The sequence below is a fragment of the Cetorhinus maximus genome, chromosome 10, assembly GCF_964194155.1.
Source record: "Cetorhinus maximus chromosome 10, sCetMax3.hap1.1, whole genome shotgun sequence".
NCBI lineage: Eukaryota > Metazoa > Chordata > Chondrichthyes > Lamniformes > Cetorhinidae > Cetorhinus > Cetorhinus maximus.
This window is the reverse complement of record NC_135888.1, coordinates 26,368,123-26,388,269: the sequence shown is the minus strand read 5'-3', so window position 1 is coordinate 26,388,269 and position 20,147 is coordinate 26,368,123. Positions and strand designations below refer to the sequence as shown.

The window sequence follows — 20,147 nt, the reverse complement described above, 5'->3', positions numbered from 1 at the left end:
GGCTCCCAGCACTTGGGAGAGAGGCTGAACACACACACCAAAAACATCAAAAGTAAAATATTTCTTTTTATTTATTCACAGGACATGGGTGCTGCTGGGTAGGCCAGTGTTTATTGCCTACCCCGAATTGCCCTTTGGAAGATGCTGGTGAGCTGCCTTCATGAATACAACCAGATGTCTTGCTGGGCCCATTTCTGAGGGCAGTTAAGAGTGAATCAGATTTTTGTGGGTCTGGGGTCACATGTAGGCCAGACATTTTTACAACAACCTGGTTGTTTCATGCTCACAATTACTGATATTAGTGAGCTTTTTATTTCAGGTTTATTTAATTGGTAATTAAGGTAATTTAGACATAGTCTATGAAGGGCCATAGGTAGATCTCCCCCTTAGAGAGAGACAATTGGTTATATGTAGCTCGAGGAGCATCACTCTGCAAGCATAGCACAAGGTGAGGAGGCAGGTCTTGATAAACCACCACAGGTGGTTCAGGCATCGAACCCAGGCTTTTAGCATCATTCGGCATCACACTCGAGCCATCGAGCCGACTCAGCAAACTGACCCCCACTAATGACTGAATTAACTGAATTTCAATTTCCCCAGCTGCCATAGTGGGTTTGAAGTCATGCCTCTGGATAATTAATCTAGCTGTCTGGATTACTAGCCCAGTAACATTAGCATAACTGCTCTGCTACTGTATCCATTGCACCACCGTATTTACACAATATCAAATGATCCGAAGTCAGATTTTTAAAATTAAACTTCTTTTTCTGTACATTTTCTGTCTCAAAGTATCATGATGAACAAAGTCACTATGTGTTACTCTGTAAATCAGTGTTTCATAACGTCAGGAGTACGGGAATACCGAGGGAACAGATCTCCTGCTACAGCGTGGGTCCATGCTCATAGTGTTTGGCCTTTTAAAATAACAAGTCTTAACACCTGTGAATAAACAGTCAGAGGTCAGTTCCACCAAACAAACTGCAATATGAAACAGAACAGTTCAATTGTCATTTGTCAAGGAATGCTGCCATTATTGCAGAATATTTACAGCACAGAATTCAGCCATGTGGCTCAGCTGCTCATCATGCTGATTACGTTGCTGTATTTTCTCTCCCCTTTCAGAATATCTTTCTATTCCTTTCTCCCTCATGTGTTTATCCAGCTTCCTCTTTAATCCCATGATGATTAAGTGGTGCAGAGCTTCAAGCTGCAGCTCAGAACCACTCGGCATTTTAAGATTTGCATCTTTGACAAAGAATGATGTCTTTTGTGTTATGAGTGAATATCCTGTAGCTTGTGAAGACTCATTGTTGGTCTACAACAACTGGAGCATTAGGCAGTGCAACACAACATATGATTCTTCTGCAGCAGTCTGAATGTGTCACTTTCAAAAAGTGTCACTGATGTTAAGTAAACAACTGTGGAGTAAAGATACCTATATACTCCCCTCCCTCACCAGAGACATCTTTATACCACCGTCTCTCACAAGGGACCCCCAGAGATATGTATATACCCACCCCACTCCCTCACCAGGGACACCCAGAACCATCTATATACCCCCTCCCTCACCAGGGACCACCAGAGCTGCCTACCCCCACCCTGGTCACCTGGTAGGAGATGAAGTGGTGCTCCACAGGGAGGGATTGTTGCGATTCATTTCCTGACCCAACAGGAGTTGGAAAACACATACCTCCAGGTTGATGAACACGGTCTCCATTTCCTGGGCACTGAGTACAGACTTTAATGGAATCATGTAATTCTGTAATAGACACATAGAGAAAGCCATGAACACAGCACAGAGCAAATAAAGAGAGTCCCAGCAAAAACATCTCCCAGGTGCAGGTGGTCACCTCCTGGTCAGATCTTGAGTGCACTCAGCTACTGCCACAAACCCAACTGAACAACGTCTACACCAGTTAACAGTCTAGTCTCCCAGCGTCTGCACTTAAATCAGTGTCTGCTGTGGGTATCAGCCGTGGTAGTGGGAAGCACTCTCGCAAACCAGGTCATGGGCTCAAGTCCTCCTCCAGAAACATATTCATAACGCAAACCAGCTGGACTGGTGCACTACTGAGAGAGTGCTGCAATGTCTGAAGGTCAGCACTGAGGGAGTGCTGCACTTTCGGAGGGTCAGTACTGAGGGAGTGCTGCACTGTTGGAGGATCAATACTGAGGGAATGCCCCACTGTGGAGAGTCAGCACTGAGGGAGTGCCCCACTGTCGGAGGGTCAGCACTGAGGGAGTGCTGCACTGTCGGAGGGTCAGTGCTAAGTGGACTAGCAGCGACACTTGCCTTTTCAATGTCCTCGAGCGTTTTGTAATACTTGGCTTCTGTTTCTTGGATCTCGAGCAAGCAGCAGTTCCTCTTATCATCCTCTGTCATACCCAACTTCTGTTAAAGACACAAAACACCAAATTCATGACTTCATCGCAGCATCAACGAGGAGCGAGTGATGAGGTGAGGGGGAGGTGCGAAGTGGAGTGAGGTGATGTAGAAATGAGTTGGTCCCCAGGAGATGGAACGGGAGGGGGATGGGCGTTGGGGTATTGTCCATAACCGAGGACAGTGGCCAGGGGCTGCCGGGCACCCAGGACAGTGGCCAGGGGCTGCCGGGCACCCAGGACAGTGGCCAGGGGCTGCCGGGCACTCAGGACAGTGGCCAGGGGCTGCCGGGCACCCAGGACAGTGACCAGGGGCTGCCGGGCACCCAGGACAGTGGCCAGGGGCTGCCGGGCACCCAGGACAGTGGCCAGGGGCTGCCGGGCACCCAGGACAGTGGCCAGGGGCTGCCGGGCACCCAGGACAGTGACCAGGGGCTGCCGGGCACCCAGGACAGTGACCAGGGCTGCCGGGCACCCAGGACAGTGCCAAGAGACTGCTCTGAATCACATGCAACATTTCTGACATACTGAACACATCAAATTTAAAATGAATTGTTTAAGAACATCAAGTATTGTGTGTGCAACAGGGTTATGAAATGAGCAAGGGGTTGGACAGGTCTGGAGAGTAATTGCTGTGTCTTACCTGCATGTACCTAATCTGCAGCATCAGAAACATAAAGAGCTCCAGTAAAATAACAGCAGCAACACAATTTATCCCAGAGTCTCACAACCTCACCCCACAGAATATCAACCTGTACATTTAAACACAAGGCACCTCACGCCCTTGTAATGGAATACACACTTTAATCACAATTAGAAATTCTTCTCAATCCTGAATTAAGGGAACAAACGAACCAAAACTTTTTCAATTTATTCTTTCATGGGATGTGGGCTTCGCTGGCTGGGCCAGCATTTATTGCCCATGCCTAGCTGCCCTTGAAAAGGTGGAGGTGAGCTGCCTCCTTGAACTGCTGCAGTCCATGTGGTGTAGGTACGCCCACTGTGCTGTTAGGGAGGGAGTTCCAGGATTTCACTTCACAGAGGGCGAAGGGAGGGATGGCAAAGGAGAGTAGGCAGGGAGGAGATCGGAGAGAGTGGAGGGGAGAGAGAGAGAGAGTGTGGAGTGGAGAGAGAGAGAGTGGAGTGGAGAGAGAGAGAGAGAATGGAGGGGAGAGAGAGTGGAGGGGAGAGAGAGAGAGAGAGAGAGTGGAGGGGAGAGAGAGAGAGGGTGGAGGGGAGAGAGAGAGAGAGTGGAGGGGAGGGAGTGGAGGGGAGAGAGAGAGAGAGAGGGAGTGGAGGGGAGAGAGAGTGGAGTGGAGAGAGAGAGTGGAGGGGAGAGAGAGAGTGGAGGGGAGAGAGAGAGTAGAGGGGAGAGAGAGAGTGGAGGGGAGAGAGAGAGTGGAGGGGAGAGAGAGAGTGGAGGGGAGAGAGAGAGAGTGGAGGGGAGAGAGAGAGTGGAGGGGAGAGAGAGAGTGGAGGGGAGAGAGAGAGAGTGGAGGGGAGAGACAGGGGAGAGAGGGGAGACAGGAGAGAGAGGGAAGGGAGGGTCAGATATTCCAGTAGGGTAAAAGGCTGCAGATGAATGCCCCCCCTCCCCTCCTCTCGCAGCAGATCCCTGTGTGGCCCCTGATGAACACTCAGAATCTTTACTCCAGAAATTGGCTGGTAAGCTCCAGTTCTCTCTGAGGCAGCATGAAAGTCTCAGCATTTACCATTGGTTGCCGAACTTCCACCTTGATGATGTCCTCGTAAATATCATCACCGTCATCTTCACATGGGACACAGTCGTAGATTTCCTCTCCCAGATCATGCTCACTAGAAAAATAAAACACGTCAAAAAGATTGTGGCTGGAGAAAGGTTGGAGATTGGGAGAGGGGTCTGGGTTCGAAGGAGAGAGTCTGGATTCTGTGGAAGAGGGTCCAGGCTCAGCAGAGGAGGATCTGGGATTGCGGGACAGGGGTCCAGGTGACAAGGGCCCAGTTTGGGATAGCGGGAATTGGTGGGGATTTCACTGAGGGACCCGCTTGCTGTATATTAAACACACTCCAAGATCAGCACTGGACACTGGTACCTGTTAAGTGCCAGCTGTGGCTTACTGGGTAGCACGCTCATCTCGGAGTCACATGATTCCAGGTTCAAGTCTCACTCCAGGGATAGACACTAATGGTCCAGTGCAGTACTGAGGGAGTGCTGCACTGTCAGAAGCATCATCTTCCTGATGAGCCAGTAAACCAAGGCCCCATCTGACTGTCAGCTGGATGTAAAGGATCCCATGGTACTCTTTCAAAGGAGAGCAGGAGGAGTTCTTTCCGGTGTCCTGGGGCCAATATTTATCCCTCAATCAACATCACATATAAACAAATTATCTAGTCATCATCATGTTTCTCTTTGTGGGAGCTTGCTGTGCGTATCCTACATTACAACAGTGGCTACACTGCCACAGTACTTAACTGGCTGTTCATCATGTTGGGAGGTCTGGTGGTTGTGGGAAGTGCTATATAAATTCAAGTCTTTCTTTTTTCTTTACCCGAAAGTGAGGAATCCCAGGGACCATTTACATGGAGAGGCTTGACAGAGACCATGAGAATGAGGGAATTCTGCTCCCTTCTCACCTTCTGACCCAGTCAGGGATCAAGCTGGCTTAAAGTACTATTTCCTGACATCTGTCCTAGGCTTCATGCCTGGACATTCATCCTTCCTGCCCTGAAATATGAGAGTAGTGTTCCAGGTTTATAGATTCTCCCTCATTAAGGATTTCATACCCTCTATCAAAGCCCCTCTGTGGCAGAGAGATTGTTTCCTCTGGCTGGGGAACTGAGCACACAGGGGCACAGTCTCAGGGTAAGGGGTTGATCACGTTTTTTACTCTTTCATGGAATGTGGCTTTGCTGGCTGGGCCAGTATTTATTACCAATAGCTAATTGCCCTTGAGAAGGTGGTGGTGAGCTGCCTTCTTGAACCGCTGCAGTCCAAGTGGTGTATGTGCACCCACAGTGCTGTTAGGAAGGGAGTTCCAGAATTTTGACCGAGCGACAGTGAAGGAACGGTGATATATTTCCAAGTTAGGATGGTGTGTGACTTGGAGGGGAACTTCCAGGTAGTAGTATTCCCATCTATTGCTGCCCTTGTCCTTCTAGATGGTAGTGATTGTGGGTTTGGAAGGTGCTGTCTAAGGAGCCTTGGTGAATTCCCGCAGTGCATCTAGTAGATGGTACACACTGCTGCCATTGTGCGTTGGTGGTGGAGGGAGCGAATGTTTGTGGATGGGGTGCCAATCAAGTGGGCTGCTTTGTCCTGGATGGTGTCAAGGTTCTTCAGTGTTGTGGGAGCTGCACTCCTCCAGGCAAGTGAGGAGTATACCATCACACCCTTGACTTGTAGATGGTGGTCAGGCTTTGGGGAACTGGGTTACACATTTCACACACACTGACTCTCACTGGGGTACGGGCCCCACACATACTGATTCTCACTGGGGTATGGGTCCCCCACACACTGACTCTCACTGGGTACAGGCCCCACACATACTGACTCTCACTGGTAAATGTCCCACACACACTGACGCTCACTGGGGTACAGGTCCCACACACACTCTCTTTCACTGGGGTATGGGTCCCACACACACTGACTCACACTGGGGTACAGGTCCTACACATACTGACTCTCACTGGTAAGGGTCCCACACACACTGACTCTCACTGGGGTACGGGTCCCACACACACTGACTCTCACTGGGGTATGGGTCCCACACACACTGACTCACACTGAGGTACAGGTCCTACACATACTGACTCTCACTGGTAAGGGTCCCACACACACTGACTCTCACTGGGATAGGGTCCCACACACACTGATTCTCACTGGGGTACAGGTCCCACACACACTGATTCTCACTGGGGTAGGGGTCTCACACACACTGGCTCTCACTGGGGTACAGGTCCCACACACACTGACTCTCACTGGGATAAGGATCCCACACACACTGATTCTCACTGGGGTACAGGTCCCACACACACTGATTCTCACTGGGGTAGGGGTCCCACACACACTGGATCTCACTGGGGTACGGAGGTACGGGTCCCACACACACCAACTCTCACTGGGGTACGGAGGTACGGGTCCCACACACACCAACTCTCACTGGGGTACGAGTCCCACACACACCGACTCTCACTGGGGTACGGGTCCCACCCACACTGACTCTCACTGGGGTACGGGTCCCACACACACTGACTCTCACTGGGGTACGGTTTCCACACACACTGACTCTCACTGGGATATGGGCCCCACACACACTGACTCTCACTGGGGTACGGGACCCACACACACCGACTCTCACTGGGGTACGGGTTGAATGGGTGCTGACTCTCAGTAACGTGCCCGAACCCTAACCCCAGCTCCCATCTCCCATCTCATTCCCTGAGGCAAACCCAGGAACTGTGTGCCTCCAATGTACTGATGGGGATATTTTTTGAGTGTTGCAGTATTTCATTAGATCGGATCCTTCACACTATCCCAACCAGTTTTATCCCACTCAGTCCCCAAAACCTGTAACGTCTTGTGACATTCCTGCTTCACACTGATAGAAACATGGGGGGCAATGGGAGAAAAGGACAGCCCGGATAATGATGTAAATAATATTAATGCTGAGACTCACTCTGCCAGCTCCTCCAGGCTGCGATAAACATCATCATCCACTGCAGTCTCCTCTGAAGGAAAGGGCCTGGGAAAGTCAGAAAGAACAACATGATTAAAAACCAAACAAGCTGTCCCACACCTCCACCATAATCTGCAGCTGTAAACCTCAATGTCCTGCAGAGGTGAAGACTTCCCAGATTAAGATTCCCTCCTCTCTGTTCTGTTATTGGGTCCTTCTGTCCTGGACTCTAGGTGTGGGATTGTACCACTGCAGATTCTCGTCCATTCCAACTCCCACTCTTCCCCTCCCCAAGTCACAGTCCTGGGAGATTCAGTCTCCCTCAGTATTCTCAGACCTTAGGGAAGATGCCTTGGAGACATGAAGACTTTCATCTACATCTGGTAGGAGATCATCATCTGCAGAATAGGACAACATTTTAGCTTTATTGCTAGGAAGCTGAGTGTAGGTTGAAGGGTGACTGAACTGCACAGACAACAAATACTGTTCAATGCAAGACTGATCCAAGAAACAAGACTGAAGAGAATCAATCTTTGGACCCTCTGGGGCTAAAAGAGAAGAACTCAGGACACTCTGAGGAACTTGTTGCTCCTCGAAGGATTCTGGGAAGAAGATTCAGAAGAGGAATGATCTTCAGTTCATGGGAAGATTATCACAGCTGTTTCATTGGCTGTTGCATCAAAGACTGAAAAGGCATTGAAAATCTGAGATCTCAATGAATTTCGACAATGAAGAAAAAAGGATCAACTTCCTATAAGACTATCAGGAAAAGAAGAAGGGATGATTTCCCAATGATTTTCCGGGAGGACCACCTACTTTCTGTCGGCAGTGGCAAGAGAGCCACACTTCTCTCTGTACGAGGTTGCTCCACTCTGGGCAATGGGAGGAATTGCTGAGGATATGGAGGTAAGTCAGCCTCATCTGCTGTAATGAGACAAATTCCCTATCGCCAGTCAGTTTGGGACAAAATTGCTGTCCAGGAATCTGCAGCTTCAGAAGTGTGAAAGATTCTGCCACAGCTTCTGCATTGACCTCCAGCTCTGAAGAGAAGACGACTTCCAGCCGGGATTGAAGTATGGGTGCCAATCGACATTCATCCCGGGAAGGTACCAGCTCTCTAACTGTGTGATCCTCTATGGACTCTAACCTGGACTCAAGCAAAGCATCCTCTGTGGAAGAATCTTCATGAACAACAGGAGGTCAAGTAGGCAATACATTGGTAGATTCAGTGGAATTAAGGTCTGAACGCTGCTCAGCCACCAAAAACACAGCTGACTCTTCTAAAGAGACAACAGAGACTTCATGTGATGCATCCACGAACAGGAAAGGTGATTCGTCCTCCAGGACCTCCATCTCTAAGGGATCACTCAAAACTGCAAGGGATTCTTCCTCCTCACTCTCTAGGGAGAGCCAGTTCAGATCCAGCAGATCTTCATGGGGATGGTCACCATCTGCTGCAATGCCTTCTGTATCCACTACCTCTGACCTGACTTCATGAGCAACTGAGAGGTTCAGAACTTCCATGTCTGCCCTGGGTCTAGTGGATGGTGTCTGAAAGGAATTTGCTGCTGAGTGTATAAACTTCCCCAGCACCTGAAGGCCAAATTTCCATTGCTTCTAAATAAAAGGTTGAAGACTGTTTCATGAAGGATAGTGAGTCATTCAAATGATGAGCATCATCTGGTTTTCCTAGGATTCCTTGAAGTACACTAACATCACCACTCATAGAAACATAGAAAATAGGAGTAGGTCATTCAGCCCTTCGAGCCTGCTCCACCATTCAATATGATCATGGCTGATCCTCTATCTCAACACCATACTCCAGCACTCACTCCATACCCCTTGACGCCGTTAGAGTCTAGAAACCTATTTCCTTCTTAAATATATTCAGTGACTTGGCCTCTACAGCCTTCTGTGGTAGAGAATTCCACAGGTTCACCGCCCTCTAAGTGAAGAAGTTTCTCCTCATCTCAGCCCTAAATGGCCTACCCCATATCCTGAGACTGTAACCCCTTGTTTTAGGCTCCCCAGCCAGAGAAAATATCATCCCTGCATCCTGTCTGTTGATCCCAGTCAGAATTTTATACGTTTCAATGAGATCTCCTCTCATTCTTCTAAACTCCAGTGAATACAGGCCTAGTCGACCCAACCTCTCCTAATATCACAATCCCGCCACCCAGGAATCAGTCTGGTGAACCTTCGCTGCACTCCCTCTATGGCAAGTATATCCTTTCTTAGGTAAGGAGACCGAAACTGCACACAATACTCCACGTGTGGTCTCACCAAGCCCCGAACAGCTGCAGTGAGCCATCCTTGCTCCTGTACTCAAGTCCTCTTGCAATGAAGGCCAACATATCATTTGCCTTCTTAACTGCTTACTGCACCTGCATGCTTGCTTTCTACCCTTAGTGTCACCATTAGCACATCCTTTGGCTAATATCATCACCGTCAACACCCCTTTGACCTTTTGTTTATGACATCTTTGGCAATCTCTCCTTTGCTTCCACCTACCACTAGCCCTCTATCCAGCTCCACCTGTCCCACCCCCCTTAAACAGCTTATATTTCACCATATTTCTATTTCTCTTTAGTTTTGATAAAGAGTCATACGGACTCAAAATGTTAACCCTGTCTTCCTCTCCACAGATGCTGTCAGACCTGCTGAGTATTTCCAGCAATTTTTGTTTTTGTTTCAGATTTCCAGCATCCGCAGTATTTTGCTTTTATCTTTGTGCTTGCTTTCAGTGATTGGTGTGCAAGGACACCCAGGTCCCTTTGTACATCAACATTTCCAAATCTATCCCCATTTAAATAATACTATGCCATTCTGTTTTTCCTACCAAAGTGGGTAACTTCACACTTATCCACGTTATACTGCATCTGCCATGTATTTACTCACTCACTCAACCTGTCTAAATCGCCTTGAAGCCTCTTAACACCCTCCTCATCGCACATATTCCCAACTAGTTTTGTGTCATCAGCAAACTTAGAAATTTTACATTTGGTTCCTTCACCCAAATCATTGATATATATTGTGAATAGCTGGGCCCAAGCACTGATCCCTGCGGTACCTCACTAGTCACCGTTTGCCCCCCGAAAAAGACCCATTTATTCCTACTCTCTTACTCCCACTCAATAGGGATGTATCTTGATTGTGAAGAACATAGTGAGAATCAACGATCTGCCGCCCCCTGTAGCTAAGAGGAGCAATAATCCTGCCTTTGATTGGAAGATCTCTCCCGCTTGGATCTTGTAACTTCACATCTGATGTCATCTGCTGAAAGCAGTTGAGGTCATCTGCTAATATGTAAACAGCAGCTCCAATTTTAAAAGTAGTATCAAAGCCTTGAACTTGGACTGTAACTGCCCAATAGTCTGGGTGAAGACTACCTACTTCCCCTCGGGTCGTTGTTTTCTGGACATTCCATTTATTGGAAGGAATGTGTTTTGTAAATATTCACTGGTCTGGGACTTGGATTAAAATTGCTGGATTTGCAGAAATGCTGGAAATGTCCAGCTTTGCCGCACTGGAAGCATTCCGCACCCCCTGCTGGACAGTCCCGGCGTCAATGCTGGGTTTTCGCGCCACAACGTAAGCATCTCAAAATGGCTGTCAGCATGGCGTTTCCCGCCCTTTCAGTTGGTTTGGCGGGCTTTTGAATGGGAGGGGCCACTGCCCGTGGGCCTACCCAATCTATGGAGTCATGTGATTCCTCAGAGTTACCCTGAAGTACAGTCCAATGAAATTCTCTAAGCTCGGCCTGCCTCACTTACTGGACTGCTTGATCTGATGTGATATCATCTTTGGTCTACAGAAAGTCGGAGAATTTTTCATCCCGGACACCCACAACTACATGATCATGGATTAGCTCATCCTTCAGCACCCTGTATACTCAAGAATTAGCCAGGCAATATTACACTGTTAGGAACAATTGACTTCCCAGGTTGTTGTGAGCACTGGTTAAAACGTGCTTGTTCAATGACTAAATTTTGCTTTGAGCTAAAATAGTTGTCAAAAGAATTAAAAATTAAGTCAAAGCCCGTGATGGACTCCTGCACACCCTGCCTTAGGAGAATGTCATCTGCTACTAGACCTACTGCATAGAGAAACTTGGAGCTTTGGCTCTGCTCATGGAGACCCGGCGCTGCTCAGTACCAGAGGAAATGCCGTTTCCTTAACTCCTGCTGCCGGCCTCTCTGTGGGCCCTCAAGGCAGTAAACGGGTGGGGCAAGGGTAGAGACTGCTCACTGGATACAGTCATCATTACCTCTCTCCAGTGTGCTTCCTTCTGCCATCGAAATTTCTCAAGCTGTTTTAAAAGTTTTCTTCACTCTGTGGTTCACTTAATAACACTGATCTCTTTTACATCAATGTCTCCACAGCTGCAACCATGTTCTGAGATTGGGTCCTTCTAACTTGGGCTCTAGGCATGTGATTTGGTTTTTAGACAGATTGCAGGCATGCTCTCGTATCTGCGTAACACTTGTTTATTAATGCTACATCCAAATGGATTACAGAGTAGGCATGTAGCTGAGCCATGATTTCAACCTCTCAAGAAAGGGTCCAACACATGCTGGACTGATGTCAGTAATACATCATCATCTATATCATACATTAGCATATACCATCTGTTAACCCTTTATACTACAGTTGAAACACCCACAGGCAGAAAACACAGGAGCACTGCACGTGAGTCTCGCACACATCAGCCAGCCACAATCTGCACGCAGTGCGATATCCCTACACACACATGTAGGCAATACAATCTCCATGTGCAGTGCAAAATCCCTGTATGTACACCCTGTACCAAGTGTAATATCCCTGTACACACACCCTTTAGCCAGTGTGACCTCCCTGTACAAACACCCTGTATGCAGCACGATAACCACGTACACAGTGTGATATCCCTGAGCTCACAGGGCAATTGGCCAGGAGAGCCTTGAAATCATCAGGTCTGGAGGTACCAAAACCATGGTGAGAGTTAGAGCAGCAGAAGGTGAGCTAAGAAAGTCCCAGTCAAGCAATATCACAGAGGTGGAAGTAAACAGTCATGGAGATACAGACATTCCAACAGTGCAGCATTCCCTCAGTACTGACCCTCCGCCAGTGCCATGTTCCCTCAGTACTGACCCTCCAACAGTGTAGCACTCCCTCAGTACTCTCTGACAGTGCAGCGCTCCCTCAGTACTGGCCCTCCGACAGTGCAGGGCTCCCTCAGTACTGGCCTTCTGGCAGTGCAGAGCTCCTTCAGTACTGACCCTCCGACAGTACAGGGCTCCCTCAGTACTGACCCACCGACAGTATCATGAAAATATAATAATTTTCATAATATTATTGTGATTTATTGTAAAGGTAGGTTAATAATGTGGTTTGGATTAGTTTCTCTGTGTAGATGTGTGTGTGGGGGATTTAATTGGATTGGAGGCAGCTGGTCTGAGCTTTTGAGTGATCAAAAGGGAAGCTAGGTTTGAAATGCTAAATACGTAAACATGGCTGAAGTTTTAGAATGTGAGGTGTGAGAAACATTTGCATTTTTAGATGAATTAGGTTAGTTTGAATTTCAAAGAGATGGTAAGGTGTTACACCTAGCCAGGAGAAACCAAACCAAGCAGTGTGTTTATTTTTCCCAAAGGTTACTGATAATATGAGTGCTATGAAAGATTTATATTATGAGAAAAGTAAAGTTGCAAAGACATATTGGAACAATGGAATTTACATTAAAAAGAGAGAAACATGTAGAAAGGAGATGAGGTTATGTTTAAGGAAAGAAGGCATTCTAAGATCTAACACAAGTGTGAAAAACCTCCAGCCCCTATGAATCAAATTGCTGTCTACAGGAACTGAAGCTAAGAAAACTCACTGTAAATATCCCTGTCCAGGGTATTGTGTTGCTTTGCCTGGGTCTGTTGAAATTTATTTGTTTTTACAGTTGCCTTAACGGAGGTATAACTGGGAGTCAGATTAGTTAGGGGATTTAGGAGTTATAGTAGTAATTTGTAGACCTATGTATGTGCTTAAAATCTTTTCTTTTATTAATAAATGTTTAATTTAGTTTTGTAAGAAACCTATAAGACTTGGTGGATTTATTAATACTGAATTCAAGCTATGCATCTCAAAATAAAATACAAATTGCAAAACAGTTGTGGCAGCTGTTTCATGCAAAACAGTTGTGGCAGCTGTTCCAAATTTCCCTCTGGGATTTGAGCAGCTCAGCATTTACCATCCGCTGTTCCATAACAGACAGTGTGGCGTTCGCTCAGTACTGATCCTCCAGTGCTGCATTGCACTTATTTCCATAGTTGAGGTATTATACCCTTTCCTCTTGCTTGCCATTTTGAGTGGATCGGCAGAGCACGTTGCTGCTTCACACCCTACCCCTAACAGTTTCCTGACCCGTGAAACCTGCTTTATTTCACCATTTCGCAAAACGTGACTGTTAAGATGCCACGTGTTGGGACTGTCAGTATAGGCATGTTACAAGCAAGTTCACTCACTGCAATACACATTGGCTGATCTTTCCTGGCAAGTGGAAATCAGTGCTGAAGGTGTCAGGCGTTAACATTTGGCATTTTGTTGAAATAGGGCCAACTGCTGAAGATACCGTCGTGTGTGAAGCGAGTCTCTCCCCTAGTGTCTTACCTCCTAGTATCTGTCACTCAGTGTTGAGCTGGTTGTGCACTCTGTAACCTATCACACTCTATCCTTGAACAAACATGAGCTGATTACCAGAGACAACCTGGATTTGTTAAAGATGTGTCATGTCTGACTGATCTAGTTGCATATTTTGAGGAGGTCACTAATAAGATAGATAAAGAGTCTGTGGCTGGGTTCTATATGGAGACATTCAATACAGTCCCACACAAGAGAATGCTGGTAAAACTGAGGATGCGGGGAGTTGGAAGTTGGGTTGCTAACTGTCAGGTGATGGGAGACCAAGACTGGGGATAATGGGAATCTTTTCTGATTGGCAGATGTGACCAACGTGTCCCCGGGACGATATTTTCACAATATTTATCAGTGACTTGGCTGAAGGAATAGAAAGCACTATATCCAAGTTTGACAATGCGTTAGGGGGGACAGGAAAGCTACAGACGGAAGCTGAAAGTTGCAAAGGGACACTGATAAATTTAGTGAGTGGGGGAAACTGTGATTGGAGTTCGACACAGGGAAGTGGGAGATCATCCACTTCAGACCTAGGAGTGATCAGAACATTTTCCAAATGGGGTAAATGGAGGAACTGGGGAGGAACAGAGATATAGGGATCAAAGTACAGAATAAACTGAAGCTGGTAGATGGTTACAAAAAATAATTCACAGGGTAAATGGAATGTTGGCCTTTACCACAAGAGGTTTGGCACACAAAGGGGTAGAAGTGAGGGTACAGGTGTACAGAGATCTGGTTAGACCCCAACTGGAGTTTCTACAAAAACAAACTACTGCAGATGCTAGAAATCTGAAATAAAAACAAAAAATGCTGGAAAATAAGCAGATCTGGCAGCATTTGTGGAAAGAGAAATGGATTAATGCCTGTATTCAGTTTTGAGCACTGCACTTGAGGAAGGATATATTGGCCCTGGGGAGGGTAGAGTGCAGACATACAGACACACTTTATACACACAACACCAACCTGCATTTATTTCATGCCTTCAGAAAGATGTCCCAAGATGTTTACAGTCACAACCACTCACACTTGCAGATGTACACATGGACAGCCTAACACATAAAGGCTCTCTTTCAAACCCATCACCTCACACTCACATGTAGACAGGCCCCCATAAACAGATATTTATCCCTCACACACACACAGGGCAGAAACAGCACTGTTAAGAACAGGTTGTTCTTACAGAAGGGAACTGAACGCATTGCCATGGTTACCTGATGCCTTTGCTCTGGACAGCAGCATGATGGGAGATTCTGGAAATAGCGGAGATAACCTACAACAAAGAGACAGAGCAGTTAAAGTAACAGCCACGACCCATATCCAAAATCCCTCCCCTCACAGCTGGCAAGGCCCTCAGTGCAACACATGGCCTCAGTCAGACCCACAGGCTCAGCCGGACACCTGGCCTCCAGCTGCATGCTGCTGCGCTCTGTCCTTAAGGATTGTTTCCTGACAATGTACAGTGTGCCAGATCTGGTCAGCAACATCACCCACGCAACACACTGAGTGCGGGGGCAATGAGGGTCTCACAGTCATACCAAGAACCAATCAATCTGGGGGCTTGCCAGCTCTGATTGGACGTAGCCTTGGAGGCTTCTTCACATGATCACTCACCTCCAAATACACCCCCTCCGCACTCAGCCACATCCATCCTCACAAGCTGCTGTCTACTACACCGATCCTAAAGTGAGCAGGCTGCTTGTTAACTGATTGGATGGTTTTAGACACTTTCCCAACTCTAATATTCACAACTGAAAGTGCTTAAGCACAAACACTTCCCGACAGCCTCTCTCTCGGTCCAGTTGTATCCACCCCTCTCTTTCTGGCTCTGTCTTTCCCACTGTATCTTTTTTTCTAATTATTCACTCTGGGAATGGCAGCGTCACTGGCTGGGCCAGCATTTATTGCCCATCCCTAGTTGCCCTTGAGAAGGTGGTGGTGAACTGCCTTCTCGAACCGCTGCAGTCCATGTGGTGTATGTACACCCACAGTGCTGTTAGGGAGGGAGTTCCAGGATTTTGACCCAGCGACGGTGAAGGAACGGCGATATATTTCCAAGTCAGGATGGTGAGTGACTTGGAGGGGAGCTTCCAGGTGGTGGTGTTCCCATCTATCTGCTGCCCTTGTCCTTCTAGATGGTAGAGATTGTGGGTTTGGGAGGTGCTGTCAAAGGAGCCTTGGTGAATTCCTGCAGTACATCTTGTAGATGATACACATTGCTGCTACTGTACGTTGGTGGAGGAGGGAGTGAATGTTTGTGAATGGGGTGCCAAACAAGCGGGTTGCTTAGTCCTGGGTGGTGTCAAGCTTTTTCAGTGTTGTGGGAGCTGCACTCCTCCTGGAAAGAGAAGAGCATTCCATTACACTCCTGACTTGTTCCTTGTAGATGGTGGACAGACTTTGGGTAGTCAGGAGGTGAGTTACTCATCGCACGATTCCTGGCCTCTGATCTGCTCTTATAGCCACAATATTTATATGGCTGGTCCAGTTCAGTTTCTGGTTAATGGTAACCCCCAAGATGTTGATAGTGGGGGATTCAGTGATGGTAATGCCATTGAACATCAAGGGGCGATGGTTAGATTCACTCGTTGGAGATGGTCATTGCCTGGCACTTGTTTGGCGTGAATGTTACTTGCTCCTTGTCAGCCCATGCCTGGATATTGTCCAGGTCTTGCTGCATTTGAACATGGACTGCTTTAGTATCTGAGGAGTCGCGAATGGTGCTGCACATTGTGCAATCATCAGCAAACAACCCCACTTCTGACCTTACGATGGAAGGAAGGTCATTGATGAAGCAGCTGAAGGTGGTTGGGCCAAGGACACTACCCCGAGGAACTGCTGCAGTGATGTCCTGGAGCTGAGATGACTGACCTCCAACAACCACAACCATCTTTCTGTGTACTAGGTATGACTCCAACCAGTGGAGAGTTTTCCCCGATTCCCATTGACTCCAGTTTTGCTAGGGCTCACTTTTGGATTGGTGTAGTAGACGGCAGCTTATGAGGATGGATGTGGCTGACGACCAATGGTGGATGAGTGCGGAGGGGGTGTGGTTGGAGGTGAGTGATCATGTGAAGAAGCCTCCAAGGCTACGTCCAATCAGAGCTGGCAAGCCCCTGGCAGTGACTGGTTCTTGGTACGACTGTGAGATCCTCATTGCTCCCGCACTGACCCGTGAAACCTGCTTTATTTCACCATTTCGCAGAATGTGACTGTTAAGATGCCACGTGTTGGGACTGTCAGTATAGGCATGTTACAAACAAGTTCACTCAATGCAATACAGATGGGCTGATCTTTCCTGGCAAGTGGAAATCAGGCTGAAGGAGTCAGGTGCTCACATTTGGCATTTTGTTGAAATAGGCCACACTTGGTCAAATGCTGCCTTGATGTCAAGGGCACTCTCACCTCACGAGTTCAGCTCTTTTGTCCATGTTTGAACCAAGGCTGTAATGAGATCAGGAGCTGAGTGACCCTGGCAGAACTCAAACTGAGCGTCAGTGAGCAGGTTGCAGGTAAGCAAGTGCCGCTTGATAGCACAGTTGATGACCCCTTCCATCACTTTACTGATGATCGAGAGTAGACTGATAGGGCGATAATTGGCTGGGTTGTATTTATTATGCTTTGTGTGTACAGGGCATACCTGGGCAATTTTCCCACATTGCCAGGCGGATACCAGTGTTGTCCCCTCTCTCTCCCTCTGTCTAACCCACTGTATCATCCCTCTCTCTCTCTCTCTCTTTGTCACTCAGTCTGTCTCTCTTTCTCTCCCTGACGCATTACAAACCTGAGGACTTCCACGCAGACAATCCCATCTGTGAAAGTTCATATTCAATGAGGGTATTTTCTTTTATTCATTCATGGGATGCGGGCATTCCTGGCTAGGCCAGTATTTATTGCCCATCCCTAATTGCCCTTGTTCAGAGGGCAGTTAAGAGTCAACCACATTGCTGTGGGTCTGGAGTCACATGTAGGCCAGACCGGGTATTTCCTTCCCTAAACCAGATGGGTTTTTTATTTTCGACAATCGGCAACAGTTTAACGGTCATAGTACCATAGAAAAGTTACAGCACAGAAGGAGGCCATTCAGCCCATCTTGTCCATGCCAGCCCGAGGACACCCAGGTGCCCTTTCTAATCCCACCTTCCTGCACCCGGCCCATAGCCCTGCAGCTTACAGCACTTTAGGTGCAGATCCAGGTACTTTTTGAAAGAGTTTAAAGTTTCTGCCTCTACCACCAACTTGGGCAGCGAATTCCAGACACCCACTACCCTCTGCGTAAAAAAGTTCTTCCTCATGTCCCCCCTACATCTTCTGCCACTTATCTTGAATCTATGTCCCCAGGTTCTAGAATCCTCTACCAAGGGAAACAATTTTATCCTGTCCACTCTATCTATTCCCCTCATAATTTTGTACACCTCAATCAAGTCACCTCTCAGCCTTCTTTGTTCTAAGGAAAATAACACCAAGCTATCCAATCTCTCCTCGTAGCTACACTTTTCTAACCCTGGCAACATTCTTGTAAACCTCCTCTGCACTCTCTCCAGAGCCATTACATCCTTCCTGTAATGTGGTGACCAGAACTGCACACAATACTCCAGTTGTGGCCTCACCAGTGTTTTATACAGTTCCAACACTATATCCTTACTTTTATATTCTATACCTCTGCCAATGAAGGAGAGCATTCCATATGCCTGCTTTACAACCTTGTCTACTTGAACTGCTGCCTTCAGGGACCTGTGTACTTGTACGCCAAGATCTCTCACTTCATCTACCCCTTTTAGTATATTCCCATTTATTGTGTAATCCCTGTAACTGTTTGACCTCCCTAAATGTATGACCTCACACTTCTCTATGTTAAAATCCATCTGCCACTTTACCGCCCATTCCACCAACCCATCTATATTGTTTTGGAGATTATGGCTATCCTCTACACTATCCACTACTCGGCCAATCTTTGTGTCATCTGCAAATTTCCCAATCGTGCCCCCCACGTTCACATCCAAATCATTAATATTATAACACAAACAGCAAGGGTCCCAACACCGAGCCCTGTGTAACACCACTTGAAACAACTTTCCATTCGCAAGGGCATCAATCGACCATTACCCTTTGTTTCCTGTTACAAAGTCAACCTTTTATCCAGTTTGCCACATTACCCTGAATCCCATGGGCTTTTACTTTCCTGACCAATCTGCCATGTGGGACCTTGTCAAATGCCTTGCTAAAATCCATGTACACAACATCCACTCACTACCTTCATCAACCCTTCTTGTCACTTCCTCAAAGAATTCAATCAAATTTGTGAGGCAAGACCTTCCTTTAACAAATCCATGCTGACCATCCCTGACTAGTCCATGCCTTTCCACATGGCAGTTAATCCTATCTCTCAGGATTGATTCTACTAATTTGCTCACCACCGATGTAAGACTAACTGGCCTATAATTGTCTGGCATTTCCTTTGATCCCTTTTTATACAATGCAATGCAATTACGTTTCCATTTCTCCAGTCGTCCGGTACCTCCCCTGTATCTAGTGAAGATTGGAAAATGATCCTCAGCATCTGCTATCTCCTCCCTGACTTCCTTCAGCAGCCTCGGAAACAATCCATCTGACCCTGGTGACTTATCAACTTTCAAGGATTTCAACCCTTCAAGTACTTCCTCTCTCTTTATGACTATCCCGTCCAATATCTCGCAGTATTCCTCCTGGACTACTATATCGACATCCTCCCTTTCCTTTGTAAACATGGAGACAAAATATTCATTCAAAACCCTTCCCACAGCCTCTGCATCTACACACAAGTTTCCATCTTCATCTCTGATAGGTCCCACTTTTTCCTTAACTAATCTTTTAGCATTAACGTATTGGTAAAACATCTTTGGGTTATCTTTAACTTTACTTGCTAATCTTTTTTCATGCCCTCTCTTTGATTTCTTTATTTCCTTTTTTACTTCGTCCCTGCACTTCCTATATTCGTCTAGGCTATCTGCAGTGTTTAGTTATTTGTGCCTATCGTACGCTTTCTTTTTCTGTTTGATCTTCCCCTGTATTCCTCTGGACAACCAGGGAGGTCTAGATTTGGCAGTACCACTCTTATTTTTGTAGGGGACATGTCTACTTTGTACAATTAGGATCTCGCTTTTTAGTGCTTCCCACTGGTTTTCTACTGTTTTATCCTCCAGCAGTGCTGTCCAGTCCACCTCAGCCAAGTCCCTTCTCATTTCTGCAAAATTTGCCTTCCCCCAGTTCAAGACTTTTACTCCTGCCTTATCTCTGTCCTTTTCCATGGTAATGCTAAATCTAACTGAATTGTGATCACTGTCCCCAATATGGTCGCCAACCGTCACTTCACCCACTTGCCCATCAATAGACTTTTAATTTCAGATTTTTTAATTGAATTCAAATTTCACCATCTGCTGTGGTGGCATTCGAACCCTGGGTCTCAGGATT

The 20,147-nt window shown here is 47.0% G+C and overlaps 1 protein-coding gene across 1 annotated transcript in view; it reads right to left on the bottom strand.

Moving 5' to 3' along the window:
* vav2 (vav 2 guanine nucleotide exchange factor) overlaps window positions 1-20,147 on the bottom strand; it is a 200,422-nt gene that overhangs the window by 66,739 nt on the left and 113,536 nt on the right. The window contains exons 3-7 of the mRNA XM_078551281.1: window positions 14,912-14,970; window positions 7,038-7,103; window positions 4,095-4,197; window positions 2,294-2,392; window positions 1,608-1,759 (exon numbers count right to left, since the gene is read on the bottom strand). Of these exons, the coding sequence (XP_078407407.1) occupies window positions 1,608-1,759; window positions 2,294-2,392; window positions 4,095-4,197; window positions 7,038-7,103; window positions 14,912-14,970 (479 nt within the window). The remainder of the gene's footprint in view (window positions 1-1,607; window positions 1,760-2,293; window positions 2,393-4,094; window positions 4,198-7,037; window positions 7,104-14,911; window positions 14,971-20,147) is intronic.